The sequence below is a fragment of the Anser brachyrhynchus genome, assembly GCF_964034855.1.
Source record: "Anser brachyrhynchus genome assembly, chromosome: 13".
In the NCBI taxonomy this organism is placed as follows: Eukaryota; Metazoa; Chordata; class Aves; order Anseriformes; family Anatidae; genus Anser; species Anser brachyrhynchus.
This window is the reverse complement of record NC_137708.1, coordinates 18106138-18121402: the sequence shown is the minus strand read 5'-3', so window position 1 is coordinate 18121402 and position 15265 is coordinate 18106138. Positions and strand designations below refer to the sequence as shown.

General features: G+C 40.8%; 1 protein-coding gene across 1 annotated transcript in view; it reads left to right on the top strand.

Moving 5' to 3' along the window:
- ALG13 (ALG13 UDP-N-acetylglucosaminyltransferase subunit) overlaps positions 1-15265 on the top strand; it is a 31536-nt gene that overhangs the window by 5181 nt on the left and 11090 nt on the right. The window contains exons 5-22 of the mRNA XM_080553436.1: positions 1192-1401; positions 1610-1693; positions 2969-3019; positions 3639-3685; positions 4529-4601; positions 6011-6092; positions 6424-6604; positions 7487-7562; positions 8320-8428; positions 9638-9702; positions 10565-10665; positions 11381-11505; positions 11879-12116; positions 12279-12392; positions 12607-12763; positions 13858-14140; positions 14560-14582; positions 14719-14854. Coding sequence (XP_080409562.1) covers positions 1192-1401; positions 1610-1693; positions 2969-3019; positions 3639-3685; positions 4529-4601; positions 6011-6092; positions 6424-6604; positions 7487-7562; positions 8320-8428; positions 9638-9702; positions 10565-10665; positions 11381-11505; positions 11879-12116; positions 12279-12392; positions 12607-12763; positions 13858-14140; positions 14560-14582; positions 14719-14854 — 2155 coding nt within the window. The remainder of the gene's footprint in view (positions 1-1191; positions 1402-1609; positions 1694-2968; positions 3020-3638; positions 3686-4528; positions 4602-6010; positions 6093-6423; positions 6605-7486; positions 7563-8319; positions 8429-9637; positions 9703-10564; positions 10666-11380; positions 11506-11878; positions 12117-12278; positions 12393-12606; positions 12764-13857; positions 14141-14559; positions 14583-14718; positions 14855-15265) is intronic.

The following is a 15265-nucleotide window of genomic DNA, read 5'->3' as shown; positions in this document are numbered from 1 at the left end:
CTTAACAGACGGCACACATGTAATGGTTTCTTGACTATATTTGCCTAGCACTAGTGGAAATAAGTTGTCCTCGTTAATGTCCCTGCTGCGTTCTGCAAATAAGCAGATGTCTTCAGCTCTCGCCTCAATTTAAAAAGTGAGAGATTTAAGCCCCTCTTAAAGGAAAGGGGAAGACAGTGAGTCGGAGTGGGAGAAGCCAAGCTGAAAACCTGCTGCCAAGCTGCTAAGTGACTTGCCTGGTTTGGGGCAATTAACCCACTCTTAAAGTGAAATGTGGCCTATAGGAGAGGGGTGGGGTTGAAAACAATCCATTTACACAGTTTTATCCCATTATTACTTCCACTGGACTCCTGTAACGTGAAACACCTTTCTTGACCTACACTGAATGGAGTTCTGCATTTCAAGTACAGAAGTGTACTACCAATGTAGTTAGGTAAATATTTTTAAAAACAAAGAGGATTTACACTTAAAAATGTTTATGCAGGTGTGGTCGATGCCAATCGCCCATTCTGCGAGTACATTATCTGGTATTTTTTGTTGCTTAAAACAAGCAAAATAAACTCATGGGTGCTTCTGGAGCCCGATGCACAATTCTCCTAATTGGATCAGGCACAAGGGCTACTAATAAATAATTATGAAATAATTGGAATAAATAAAATAAATATGTATTTGGAATAAGTAAATATATAAAATAATTGGAATATATAAAAATAATTGGAATATATATAAAATAATTGGAATAAATTGTGGCGCACATATCTGCGAGTATTTTTTTTTTTACCGATCCCCGAAGTTCTCCCCACCTATTTCATTAGCAGTTGAGATTTTCGGTTCCTTCACACCAGTTTTAGTGCAGTTATTTCAACTTCACCACCAGCACCTCATTTCCAGCCCAGGCAGGAGGCAGGAACGGGGCAGGAGGCTCGGGATAAGCCCTGGCCGATTTCCCCCGGTGCACACACTGCCGGACGGGCACATGGCGCAGGCAGCAACTTAGCGCGCCCCCCTGTCCCCCAGGCAGACCAAGGAGCCCCCCCCCCCATTAAACAAGCCAAATATTTGGAGCATTTCGAGAACATTTCGCTTGGGGGGAGCGCAGCGGCCCCTACCAGGCGCGAGAGCACCTGGGCGCAGCCCCTCATTAGCGCACCCCCCCTCATTAGCTCCGCCACCCTCCCCCCCCCTCATTAGCGCCTCCACCCGTTCCCCCCGGTACGAGCCCCGGCCTCCCCCCACTGCCTCCGCCGCCTCCCGGGGACGATGCAGAAGGGCTGGAAGAAGTACTTCGGGCAGAAGTCCCTCAGCGAGGTGACCATGGACGAGTACCTGGGTAGCCTGGGGCTGTACCGCAAGCTGACGGCCAAGGACGCCTCCTGCCTCTTCAGAGCCATCTCGGAGCAGGTATGGCCGGCAGGGAGCCCCTGGGGACCCTCTGGGGCTCGGTCTCTACCCCACGAGGCTGCACCTTTCATCCCCGAGCCCTGGAGTAGCTCCCAGCCTCCTCCCGGAGGTAGCCTTTGAGGCTCCGAGTAACAAAGCCCACCGGGAATTCAACCCTGCCAACTTTCTCCTTCGTTCTTACCCGTAATGTTATTTTTTTTTTTTTCAGCTTTTTTCATGTCAAATCCATCACATGGAAGTTAGGAAAGCTTGTGTCTCGTTTATGAGGCAAAACCAGCGTAACTTTGAATCTGTAAGTAAATGGTGGGTTTGCTGGGTATTTTTTGGATGGGCATTTAGTAAATACCGGGGAAGGGGGTTCTCCATATCAGCCCGCTGGATGTGTGAAATGGCGGTGGCTGTCTGCCCTCCCTGAGCCACAGTCCTGACGCGTTTTATTAGACCTGGTATCTCGGAAAGCCCTGAAATCAGTCCACTTGCTAATTCCCAGATTTCCCATTAAGCAGTCAGTAGGATACCAGTCAGCTGTGCAGCGTATTCTCTGTGGCACAGCCAGTTTAGAGTTATGTGAGAAACCTTTAGGACTTTCGAGAAAGAAAGGAACGCTAAAACAAGGTAGAGTGCTCCTGAGGGTGTTTAATCATGGCACAAAATCCTAGCTGTATTGCTTTGGTTCCCTGCAGGTGACCTAGGGAGTATCAGAGGTGCTATGTGAGGGCTCCAGTTTAGCTGATAAAAGCCAGGGATTTTTCTGGTGTTAGGCAGGGTTCAGTTCCTGTTTGCAACAGTGGGACTTTTTTTAAGTATAGTCACGTTCTCTCTTGATTTTTCTATTAGTGCTGCGGTGCTTTTGCTATTTGTAGTCATGGATAGGAATTCTCTAAGCAGATCCCAGGGTGTCACCAGCAGAGAAACTTGTTGCTCAAAACCCCCATTAGTGCTTTGAAACAACTCTGCTGGAAGAGGAGTCAAGCGTTCCAGTGACCCTTTGAAACACAACTTGAAAACGGCCCAGTAGAGTAGCTTTGGATTTTATGAGACTTTATGAATCTTAATGCTTCTATACTGACTGAGTTTTACACCACTCTGTATGTCTTGCACCTGGCTTACTTGCAGCTAGCCACCCTTGAGCTAATGGGAGGCATGTGCCTGCATCTGAGGCAGTTGCTTAGAATAAGAGGTCTTTTTGGCTTGGGATTCCACATTTCTGATGTTGAAAGGCTGTTTGGACTTGAAGTACAACAGCTGAGATATGTTTTCCTGGGTTGTGTGCTTGTTTTGTTTCTCTTTCCCTGTAATCAGTTAAGTACTTAAGCTAGTCTATGAGGGAAGTAAGTTGCTGAGTATTATTCAGACTCATATTCCTAAGGGATCCCAAAACACTTGGTATTTGCACACTGGTACCCCAAATCACCCTGCATACCCCATGGCAGTAGCTGAGGTCTGCCCTTGGTCAGACCACAGCCTTTAGAACCCCAAAGTGATTGGAGTTGGTAGGCCAGTTTAGGTTTAAGTATGATTGTTTTCATTTAGCTAAGTTTTTTGTATCTGTTTTGCTTTTTGAAAGTATGTGGAAGGGTCATTTGAGAAATACCTTGAACGTCTGGGAGATCCAAAGGTAAGAGTCATCTATTACTACTTGTGGAGGTATTAAAATTTGAGGTAGCTAAAACAGGGAAGTAATTGGGTGATGGCTTCAACTTCTTGAAGGAGCTATCTATGCAGGTTGCGCAGTAAAGATGAGGCCTTTCTTGCAGGCCTTATTTGTAGTTGTCATTTCTTTTTTTAGAAGGAAAAAAAAAAAACATGGAAAACATGAACTGTACCTCAAATATTTATTGGGCTTTGCAGCTCTTTTTTTTTTTCCTTTGAATGCTAGTTTTCAAGCCTGAGGTTAAAAGTCTTATTTTTCTAGACTTTTTAACTAGTAAATGTGGTGACTTGCTGCAGGCTCTGAAACAATGGCTATTGAAAAATAAATAAAAACAATCAAGTGATGTCCTTGAGTACCTGCCAGAGCTAGTTCCATCTTTAGCTGTCAGCTTGGTTGTTGTGGCCATATTATATTGCAGACATCTTTATTTTTTTTCCTCCAGATCCTTATGTCTCTACTCTCAATAAAGTCATTGTCTGTTAGTTGTCAGTTTGTTGTTATAATATTATGGAGGGCTAGTGTAGAGTTCCTAGTGTTGAAAATGTCCCTGCTACCCCTCATGTAATTTCCTAATTTTGCATAGGAAAGTGCTGGCCAGCTGGAAATAAGTGCTTTATCAGTGATCTACAAGTAAGTGTCTTTTTCTTAGGTTTCATTTTGTTTCAGTCTTAAAAGTATTTGGGTTCTGGCCTCTTTCTCCAGAACCTTTTATATGTTTGTTGCTGAAACTCATTTTGTGAAATATGGTAAGAATGCCATCCTGCTGAAGTTACTTAAACTAGTGTGTAAATGGGTGCTATCACAATTCCTGTTTTAATAGTATGGATTAAGAGGCAGGTCAGTTTCCAGGGATGTTTATTTGGTTTCTTTTCGCTAATATTAAACTTAGTCAAGTGTTTCCTTCTAATGGCTGAAGAATGGAGAGCATATTAAAGAAGTAGGAGCTGTGTGTGGTGGAAACACTGTGGTAGCTTCTTAAAACTCACGTAGATGTTCTTGAAGGCTCTGGTAGTGAGGAGCAAGTACTGAACAAGTATCTGCTGATTAAAAAGAAGAACCCTTTTGCAAACTGGTTCTGTTCCAGTACTAAAAGAGCAAACAGAACTTCTGCAAGCATTACCAGTTTCCTATGCTGAGCCTGTAATGCTGAAGTGTGACTGAATCACCTGGACTTAATTGTCTTGCTGGCTGGGCACCCTGCCACTGGCACAAGAACTTGACCTAATATGATACATGTCTTAATCAGTGATTATATGTAACTGCCTTTCCCAGATGCTTTTCCTCAAGATGAGTATTACTTCCCCCCACAGCTATTGCTTTATGATGGCATTCATTTATCAGGGAAGGTTTTCTGTTTGAGTTTTTCCTCTGTAAACCTACAGTCGATTCTTCAGACAGCTCCCTTCAGCCTTTTTCATAACAAGGTTCTAAAAGTGTGCTCTTTCAAGTCTTCTTTTTCCTCTGCTTACCCAGTCGAGACTTTATTCTGTACCGGTACCCTGGAAAGCCACCCACTTATGCTACAGACAATGGCTTTGAAGACAAGGTGAGGAGAAGCGAGGCAATTTCCTACCCCTACCCCTGACTCCCAGATACCTCCAGACCCATGTAGTTGTGGAAGTTTGTCACTGGAATTGTGCTCTAACTCCAGCAAAGAGTTCTGGCATACCAGAACAACACCCCCCACAGAGCTGACTTCAGCTCATGGAGACAGCACAGTATTTGTATGACAGTTAATCAAGTTACAGTAGGTTTGCTACCGGGGATGGGTTGTGTGCTGTTCCCTTGCCAATCTTTTTATTATTCCAGCTTATTGTTGGAAATGAGTTTAACTTGGAATGGAGGAGGTGAATTCCAGAACGTTCTTTAGTGTTTCTCAAATTTTGCTGAGTAAGAACACTTCCCAGTGGAAATTAGACTGATATGACTTGGTAGAATGAGATATCTGGATTGAGTTGCTGAAGAGCAGAACAAGATAGATTTAGCGTACTGGTGAGGAGAAAGTGTTCTCCCCTATCCACGTTGCCTTTTCTCTGGAAGTTGAGGTGTGCAGTTTTTCTTCCTCAATAGGAGATGTTAACAGAAATGGATTAATCTGACAAATTGTTCCATTTTTCTGGTGCTCAAATTGAGCCCATTGAGAGTGGGAGCTAATGGAACAGCTTATCTACTCAATTATTCCAGGGAGGGAGATTTTTTTTTCTTGTAGTTTCCAGCATAGCTTAATCTAATTTCAAAATTCATAACCTTTAAAAATCAAGCAGTATTTTCAAAATGGGTCACTGGGAGGCACCCTTGCTGGCCCTGTGCTCACAGCTGCCTAAGGAGGTCTGCCTGTTACAGGTGGCTATAGTCACATGTTGAGATAAGGTTTGATGGTGCACATCTACTGTGTGTATCAACACATCTGTTGTGGAAAGCATGCACCTATTTAAAAGGCAGCATAATAGTGTTTAACAGGATCAAAGCTTTACTGGGGGCTAGAGTAGTAGATGCACTTCTAGTCCCTCAGGTATGGAAGTGTGCCTTTGGTACTTGGTCATTGTACTTCAGGGATTCTGCATTTAATTGCTTGTATTTTAATACAAATTTAATGGTAGTTCGAAATGGTTATTTAATTTATGGGAACTTTAAATGGTAGTACTACCTCTTGAGCAATTGACTGTTTTGAGCTTAACTCTGAAACCAACTCTTTCATGTTTAATTCAACATGATAAACAAAACAATGGGTCTTGTTTATATAACAGATGAACTTATTTACTGATTTTGTGTAGGCTTCACTTTTAAGCAAATCTGCAGCTCTTTCATTTTTCTGTTTAGAATACTTACAGTTTTCTTGGTGGGTTTGCGTTGCCTTTAGAATAAAAGATTAATGCTCTCGAGCTAGAATATCAAATAAATAGTTAGGCTTTATGTCACTATATTCTTAAAGAGTTTTTTTAATTATTTTCCCAGATATTACTGTGCTGTTCCGGCAATGGCCATTATGACTCTGTGTATACAAAACAATTCCAGGCAAATGCTGCTATTTGCCAGGGTAAACTTGATTATTTTTTTTTCTCCTTATGAAAGAGAATTATTTTCATACACTTATAGGCAGTGTTTATTCTGGTTTCCAGGGGTGGGGAGGAGTGAGATGGGGAAGCTCCTTTAATGTATACTATCTGTTAAGAGGGATATTGGACCAAATGACCTCCAGAGGTCTCTTCCCACTTGAATTATTTTATGATCTTCTCCTTAATTGAATTTAATTTAAGTAGTGCCTTGTTAACAGTAGATGATATCTGAGGATGTGCTTACATTGAACGCTGCAGCTGTTGTGCTTTTGGTGTTATCTTTATTTTTGAGCTTTGTGTTAATTTGTTCAGCTGTATTATATGAGATTCTGTACAAAGATGTGTTTGCCATGGATGAGGAAGAATTAAGGTCTGCAATCGAGATGTTTCGGAGCGGATCCAAGAAGAACAGAAACAGTGGCTCTGTAGGAAGCGAGGATGTAAACTTTGATTGTCTTCATGAAAAAGTACCCAGAAATCCATCAGAAAAGAGGTAGTATTTGGGGAGGGTATGTGGTCAAAGGGAAATGTGCAAAAATTGCAAATAGCAGTGAGTTAAGTCTCACTTCCCCAAGTTTCTTTGTATGTGCACAGGGTACTCAAGTTTTTTCCTATCTCATGCCAACACAAAGCTGAGGTGTAATGTGGTAGAAGAAACAGTATGCTTTCCTTGGAGCTTGAAAGTGTCCTGAAATTGAATATCCCTTGCTGCTGGCAGTGCTACAGTTGCACGTGACTCTAAAATTATGGCTTATTTGTAAATAAAGTAGTTCTGTATATCATCAGAGTACTCTCTTGGTGAGAAACTTACACTATTGCCTCTACAGAGCTATAAAGGCTTGAAAAATAGTATTGAGAGAGCAAACTTTTTTTTCCCTTTTTTAGATGGAATTATATCCCTGTGTAGACAATCAAATGGTGGCATTATTCAAGTCTATTGGATGACTGGGTTGAGGGAAATAATATACCTACTGAAACCCTGGTATCCTTTGTTGATGAAGTCACCAGAAGGTCTTAAAAGGTGGCAGTGACCATTAGTGAATGCATGCAGATGGCATTGGTTTTATAGCACATGCAACAGGGTGTTGTGGTACTCAACAGAGCAAGAGTTCAGTTGCATTCAGTGGGATCATCTTCAACCCTTCGAAAATTCAAGCAGTAGCCACTGTTAGGGGGTAGGTGTTGAACAGGTGAAGGTCACGTTCTTGAAACTAGGAAAAGTCTTGTTCCTATACTCCACTGAAGACTTTGTTTTTGGGCAAAATCTACCACTTGATGGCACCATGGTGCTTTTTTTGGGTTGTGTGAACAGTTAGTTAATCCTTGTTAGAAATGATGTTTTGCATCTTTTGTAATCTTATTTTAAATTGCTTAGAGGTGGCGACTGGGAAGGCAACTATGCTGACAATCCAGTGGAAGATAAGTTCAGACAAGGCACTGAAGAATCAAAGGTTTGGCAATTAGGGAAGAATTCCCTGGGGGGAGGGGAAAAGGGGGATTTTTTTCCTCGTTTTGTTGTAGGATGTTACCCCTTTGTTAGGGGTAAACCTTAAGTTCTACTTTTAAAAGGTGACTTTGGAAAATGTTTTTTCTTCCTTCCGTCCATCTTTTGCTTTTGCCATTGAGTTTTTTCTTAAACTGGATAAGTTTTACACCTTCCTGAGATTCTCTTGTACTATTTCAGCTGATCTTTTTTCCCTCCAAAGATGGAGCTTAGCAGGCATTTCCTGGTCTGCAGTTTGCTTGTCCCAGAAGTGGTTTAAATCATTTCACTTTCATTGTGAATACAGTATAAATAGTTTTTCTGGAACAGGTTTTAAAAACTCTCCAGAGGCCTGGTTTCAGATATAACAAGTGAAACTCCCACCAGCTTGGAAGCCATGACTTCATTTGTCTACCTAGTTTCCTTCAATTCTTTTTGAGTGAAGAGCATGCTGAATGTTTAGTTCAGAAGCTGAGCAGACAAACTACAAAGAGATCAAAACCAGGCTCAAGAGTAACAATCTCTTCAAGAGTAACAATCTCTAATGCTTAAATGTTTGTTGATATTCTTGGGCGTTATTCTCGAGGCAAATACAGTAGATGTGAAAAACTTGGTGAAATTATATGTATACAGCTTAAAATGGTCCACTGATGCTTGTAGGATAGAGACTATGCTGAGTGCTTTAAATGTGCTTGTTAATGCTTGTCCATTTCGACTCTTTCTAGCCTTCAGAAAATTCCTCAAAGATGCCTTTCCCCTATAAAGTGCTAAAGGCGCTGGACCCTGAGATCTATCGAAATGTGGAGTTTGATGTTTGGCTGGACAGCAGAAAAGGTACCTTTAAAACAAACAAAAAACTAAACCTTTCTGTAATAGGCTCAGTGTTTAAATTGATGGATCTGAGATGTATGCCACCTGTTTCAGCACAGATGAAATATGCAGGATACTGGTTAAGCCAGTAGATATATCTAGGTAATGCATCTTCTCACCAGTTTCTTGGCTTCATTTTGAACCATTGAATACGCTGCTTCTGACACTGTGTAAGGTTGCTAAAAATATGACACGTGATACTTACTAGCTATAAAATAGGAAATAAAGGAACTGAGCAGAATATGGAACAGAACTCTGTATTATCACCGTTGGGAGTCATCCAAAGTTCAGTTTGGATGGTCATTGTTTTTAAACAGTGTGTATGTGAGGACTTACGGTTTTTTAAACTCTATTCTGGCTTCAGAGTTCTATAGTCACAAAAATCTCAAATTTAGCAGTGAGATATGTTAAATGAGATGAGTGGCTTTTTGTTGTTTTTTTTTTTTTGGTTCCCAGCTTTCCTGGGCATGAGCATCCAGGAGAGACTTCATGGTCTTTGTGACTTTGGGATAGGTTGCTGCTTTTTGGCAATACACTGTGGCTGATACATAAAGAAGTTATCAAGAAAGATAAGTTTTGAAGTCATGTTTGATGGATGTCTGACCTGAAGTGATTTGCATGTGGAAGACCTCCAGCATTTTACAATTGCATAAGCAATAATGAGGGTCATTAAAATTATTGAAACGTAGTATATTAACTATGTGTGGTGAACACTGAGGTGCAGAGAATCTGAGAAAGGAATGTGGAAAAACCTATTGAAATCTAGTAGGAAAGGAGACTTCAGGAGTGTTAATAATACCTCATTTATGCCAAGTGTCACCAGTACTCCAGCAAGACAAGTGCAGCATTCTTAATACTAGGATTGGTATTAAATGCAGGATTAACTTGGTACTATCACAAAGGACACTGTAGTATTGAAGTAGTAGTGCCAGTTATGTATGCATCAGCTGGATATTATTAATTTCCTGTGACTTAGTCTGGTTGTGGTCTCAGAATATCTACAGTTACTTTAGTGTTACTAAGGGGAATGTTTAGATATGCATAGGAAGTATTAACTCAATTGGCCTATACCTAGTAGTTGGGTGCCATTGTGAAGTACTTATAGAATACATGAAGAAAGAACAGTATTTTATAGGCTTTTTCCTTTTTATTTATTTATTCATTTATTTTTAGAGCTTCAAAAAACTGACTACATGGTGTTTGCTGGGAGACAGTACTATTTAGGAGACAAGTGTCAGGTTAGTACTCAAAGGAGATTCAGTTATGATAAATTATTAAAACTGCTTCAAGTGGAGTATGGTAAGCTATGAAGTCACTTCATAGAATTTTCCAAGGCTTTTCTCATTCTCTTCCTTGTAGCTATTAATCTGACTTTCTTTTTTAATTACATTTCTGCCTAAAATCTTCATTTAGACATAAGGTATGAAAGAAAAGCTACTTGGAAACTCACTGCAAACCAGTGATATAATTTTCTATGAGTCTGGGTGTTCCAGACTGAGAGCTCGAAATGTAGAGGGTGTACATCTGAGGTAGTTGTCTAGATTTTTTCACTGGGGGTCACCAGCAAGTCTGGCTGGTCTTCCATCTCTCAAGAGTAACATAAAAGATTTTTTTTAAGTTATTTTCTATGTACACGAGAGGGGAGAGAAAGCGAAGAGCAGCCAGGAGATGCTGAAAGCAAGGCCAACTTTCTTTGTTTCCATGTTGTACGTAGCGAAGACTTACCTCAACGTGATATTTAAAGAAAAGTGCTGGTGACTCATTCAGTGACTTTTTCTTCTAGCTGACTAGAGCTTTTTATTTTCAGTTCTGCCCAAGTTATTATACAAGTCTTCCTTGTTACTTACCTGCTTGGCACAGTGTATAACAAGTTAGAAGGCAGAAATCTATCTTAACTCAAAATCTGATTTACAAGAGTCATGAGAGTTTAAAAGTTACTTGCAGGACTGTTTCTTTTCCGTCCTTCATCCCTTCAGTTAGTACATTGCTCTCCACATACTATCAGCTAGGAGCAGCCTTTGCTGTTAGTGGTTTGTAGACAGTATTTAGCACCTTGATGCTCTTTAGCCTTTTTTCAAGCTTCCCTTGTTCTCTCTCCAGGTGCGTCTGGAGCCCGGAGGTAAGTATTACAATGCTCATATCCAGGAAGTTGGGCAGGATGGCAACACGGTGACTGTATTCATTGAGGAGTTGGCAGAAAAGTAAGCAATATGGTGACAACTTCATGTCTGAACTCTTTTTAGTTGAATGTGGATTCACAGATGCTTAAAATAGGGTTGTTAAGATAATTCAAGAAGAAAGGAGAAATGATGCTTTTAAATACCAAGTGTGGCTACCAGAGAGAGATTTACTTCCTTGGTGGTGATGACTTTTCAACTGGAATATTGTAGGGAACCTTTTATGTGTTTTGAATGGCCAAAATTGTTTCTGTGATGCTTTTTATGAAGTCTTACTCTTCTCTAGAACGTGAAAGCGATCTTTACAGGTTGGGTGTAACTCATGGGTAGCAAATTACCCTCTGCTTCCAGTTTTTCTAGAATTTTTTTGTACCCCCAAAACCAATTGGCACTTCTAATGAATCCCATCAGTTTCTCCACTTTGTTATTCAAAGCATTCACCCTTCTCCAGATCTACGATTCTGTTTATCTACATATTGCAGAAATTCTGTCTTGTCAGATGCTTTCAGGTGTACCTCTGAAGGCATACAAATGTAGGGAGGAAAGAGTTGACCTGTGAATTAAGTGTTGAGATTGAATCTTAGCTTACATTTTTTGATATGCAAAATAGACAAGTAACAGTAATTCGTGCTTTGTTCTGGAGAACAGAACTTTTATTATTCTGACATGCTCCCTGAACTTAAAGTTCTTGTGTTTTTTTTGCCTTGCAGTACTGCTAACGTGAATGTTTTTCACGCAGGCATACTGTTCCTTTGGCAAACTTAAAGCCAGTGACACAAGTGGCACCTGTCCTTGCTTGGAATGTGGTTCCCAGCCGAAAGGGAGGAAGCTATCAGAAAATAGGTGGATACTTCTCAGGAATAGGTTTGTATAAGTTCTCCATGGGCATTCTTTCTCTTTGGAAAGAGGTGGGGTAGGGGTTGACCAATTTTAGCAGTAGCAGTTTCTGGATATTGAAAGTGACTTAAGTGAGCCTGTGATACAAAATCTAGTTGTAACAGGGGTTTTGTGTAAAGTGATCCATCAGACAGAAGGATAAGTTTTTTGCTTTGTAAAATAGCAAGTCTATTGAAAATATACAATGGGATTAATATTGCTCAAAATTGCCAAGAAAAAAATCTGGCATTTGAGAACCATGTGTAGAGGTCTATGAACTAGAAAGCATGCCTTATTTAAGATGTAAGTTGCCTTGTTTAAGATGTAAGCCTGTCTTTTCTGTCCTCAACTGAAACTGCAGAAATGGATATGAAAACACGGAAGAGATTGCTCAAGAAAGTTCGTGGAAAGGAAGTCTTTATGACTGTGGCTTATAGCAGGGGTCAGCCCATTCTTCCACCTCGGCTACAGCATGGTGTTCCTTCAGAGCGCTCTCCTCCAGTTCACTGCTCGCAGGGTGGTGGAAACTTGGCACCTTATGACCTCTATAATCCTCAGAATCCTCCTCAGAGACATAACCGTGGATTTGGGATGCCAAGGTATGAAGCACTGGAAACCCGTCTGAGGTCACTACTTGTTCTGTTTGTTCTTGCTGTGGATTAGTTAGGAGAGAGCTTGTGCTATTTAATAGGTAAAACTACAAATGAGTTCCATCTGAGAGGCACTTCCTGGTAATTGCACCTTTTACCCTTTAAACTTAGGGGATCTGCCCGATTTATAAACAGGCACAACATGGTTGGCCCTCAAATAGCATTCTACCCCAGTCCAGGAAAGAGATGCTATCAGAGCTATGACAATTTCTCCTGCAGGTCGCGGTAAGTGAATATAAATCTCTTTACAAAAAATTGCTCTACAAGAGTTGGGGAGGGTGGTGGGAGAGGGCCATGGAGGGCTGAGTTGGTTGTTAATGGCACAATGGTGAACACTGGGATTACTGTGCCTTTCCAAAAAGAGAGTTAAAATTGAGCAGTGAAACCAAGGTGAAGCTCAAGTAGTGGTGGTTCTTAACCACCTTTCTCACTTTTAAAGTTCATACAGCCGTAGCCGCCGTCAGATGCAGTGTGTGAATAAAGAATGTCAGTATGGGTTTGTACCGGAGAATGGAGAGGAGCCTCAAGGATCAGAAGAAACGATAACTTTCTATGAAATTGAAGAAGGGGATGAAAGTGCTTTTTCTGCCTTACCAGTAAGTTATGAACAATGTGTATGTTAAAGCTCAAAGCAAAAAAAAAAAAAAGGCCAAACAAATGCACAGTATTTCTTCACCTAATTTCACAGCGTTTACTTAATTATTTTTCTTGGAATAAGCTTTAGCAGTAAACACGTTTGGGGTAGGGAAGGCTGAAATGGATCTAGATCCTGTAAAAACCTGGTTAAAACACGAATTTTTCTAGACTTTCCCATTCTTCTTCACTTACACCCCTTCTTCCCCCAGCAGCGTTTTCTGTTTTAGCACACTTTGATAAAGGTAGGGTCATATTTCTTCCTTCTACTGCAGTTTGAAAACAAGGTTTGGGGAAAAATGCCTTCCTATTCTGGATGTCTGTCTAGCTGTAAATACTGTGGGAGTAAGTGCTTCAGTTTGCCACACCGTAATTTAGGATTTGTGTAACTAGATTCAAAAACTGTATAGTGATGGCCTGGATTGATCCTATGAATTTATAGTTGTGATGTTTTGGGCTAACATGTTAGTGAAACTTTCTACAGAAATAGAAAAATCCAAATCTAGCCTCTTTTAAAACAGCATTTGTTATTATGTTATTAGGCTGTAGATAAAAGTAGCACAATATAGTCTTGAACTTTTAACAATTTTCTTATTTTTAGCTATGTTATCTAAGCTTAGTACAAAGCTGGGTGCACTACAAAAATCAGTTTATTTTAGCTATCTGAACAAGAAGACAGTTTTTCAGAAAAAAAGTTTGAAACTTTATGTTGAAGCAGTGAACTTCACAAATTTGAAGACTTTTTATTTTTAACTAAATGAGAACTTACTCATGATTGTTTCAGGGGCCTTTTCTATTCATCTGCCTTTACAAGATCTGTGGTCTTTGCTCTGATTTATTTTCCTCCAAGTATGTCAAGGAGTTAGGACAGATTATCTTGCAATACTGCTCCTGCCCCAGCCCCTGAAATCAATGTAGTTTACTAGCTTGCTTTTCCTCCCTGTTGCTATACTATATTCTTGCAGCAGCCAGTGAATAGTTTTCATGTTCTTTCAGCAACTCTGTTACTGTCAATGCCAAAGTATTTTCTCTCTCTTCCTTGTCTCCTTTACCAAAGGAATTTAATATGTCCTGGGGAAAAATGCATCTTGCAGAAAACTTGGACTTGGCCATTGTGCTAGAGGCCTGGTGGGAGAACCTTCTGACTTACCACCTGTACTTCACCTTTGGAGATCTTGCAAGCCTCTCTGAGCACTCTGTCGATCTCAGAGTCATCATGTCTTCTGAGGAGAGTTTTGAGTGTTACCTTAGCCATCACAAGAGTGAATCACCTCCTTTTACTCATGCTTCTCAAAATCCTGTGTTTCTGCTTCAGAGAACTCTAGATTTTAACATGTCCAGCTAAGGACTGACTTCCATGCAAAAACAAGTGGCATATAAAGCTTTGCAAGAGTCTTGTGGGAAACCTGACTGGCACTGCTGCCTGGAAGTCAGGCATGTGTGCATCAGTCTGGCTAGTGTAGAGACCATGGGGCAACTTCCAGCTGTGTGGTATCTGGTGAACTGATTTGTTGGTGGGCATGCCTAGGATGAGGAATGCAGGAGTATGTGCTGGAGGCTGGGGGTCCTGGCTGCTGGCTGGTGTCTGTTCCCTTCTTTTCAGTGTTGTTTGAACCTGATGCAAAGCTGGCTAAACTCTAGGTGAGAGCAACTTGACCGTATTGTATAGGACAGCTGTAGGTCTTCAAAGATAAATTACCCAAAGTATGCTAGGCAGAACAAAAAGTGAAATGTCACACAACTGTTTTGCTACATGCAGGGTACACAGGGACTGTAACTCTAGTAAGATGTGATTGTAGTAAGCTTTGGTCTGCCAGCCTGTTTCTGTTTCTGCTGTTTGTTTTTTTTTGTGGGTGTGTGTGGAACATGTCAAGGCTTAAACTATTTGTAAATGCACACTTCTGACTTCTCTTTTTAGAGCCAGGGTAGCCCTACTCCCATTGTCCACAGTCCTGCAGGGTTTTGGGTAGCAAGGAGAGGCCCAAACTCTGTTCCAGCCAGCAAGCAAACCCTGAATTCGTCAGAGGAAGATGTAGAAGAAACAAGTGAAAATGGTTAGTTCTTAAAGAATTCTTGGGAAGAGGGAAAAGACTGGTTCAGATAATCTGTGGTGTGCTTTTGATTATCAGACTGGGTTCCTTAGGCCTCCTAAAGATCTGTTAATTATGAGCTTTGAACATGCATGCGTGATTGTCTTTATTCATTGTCTGATAAAAATGTGTCGCTGTTCTATTCAAGCTTGCTAGGACATCACCCTTTTGATGGCATAGGTCTGTAGCAAGCCAAGCTGCTGCATAGTGTTTGGAAATAGCAAAACTTGATATTGATGGATAACAAAATGAGGGAGGGAGGGAGTGGTGTCTGCAGAAAACAAGGTGATAATGAAAGCAGCTCAGTTAACGAACGCACTGAAGTAAAATGTTGGTAACTCTGGCTTTAAGCATTTATTTTTTTCCTAAATCAAA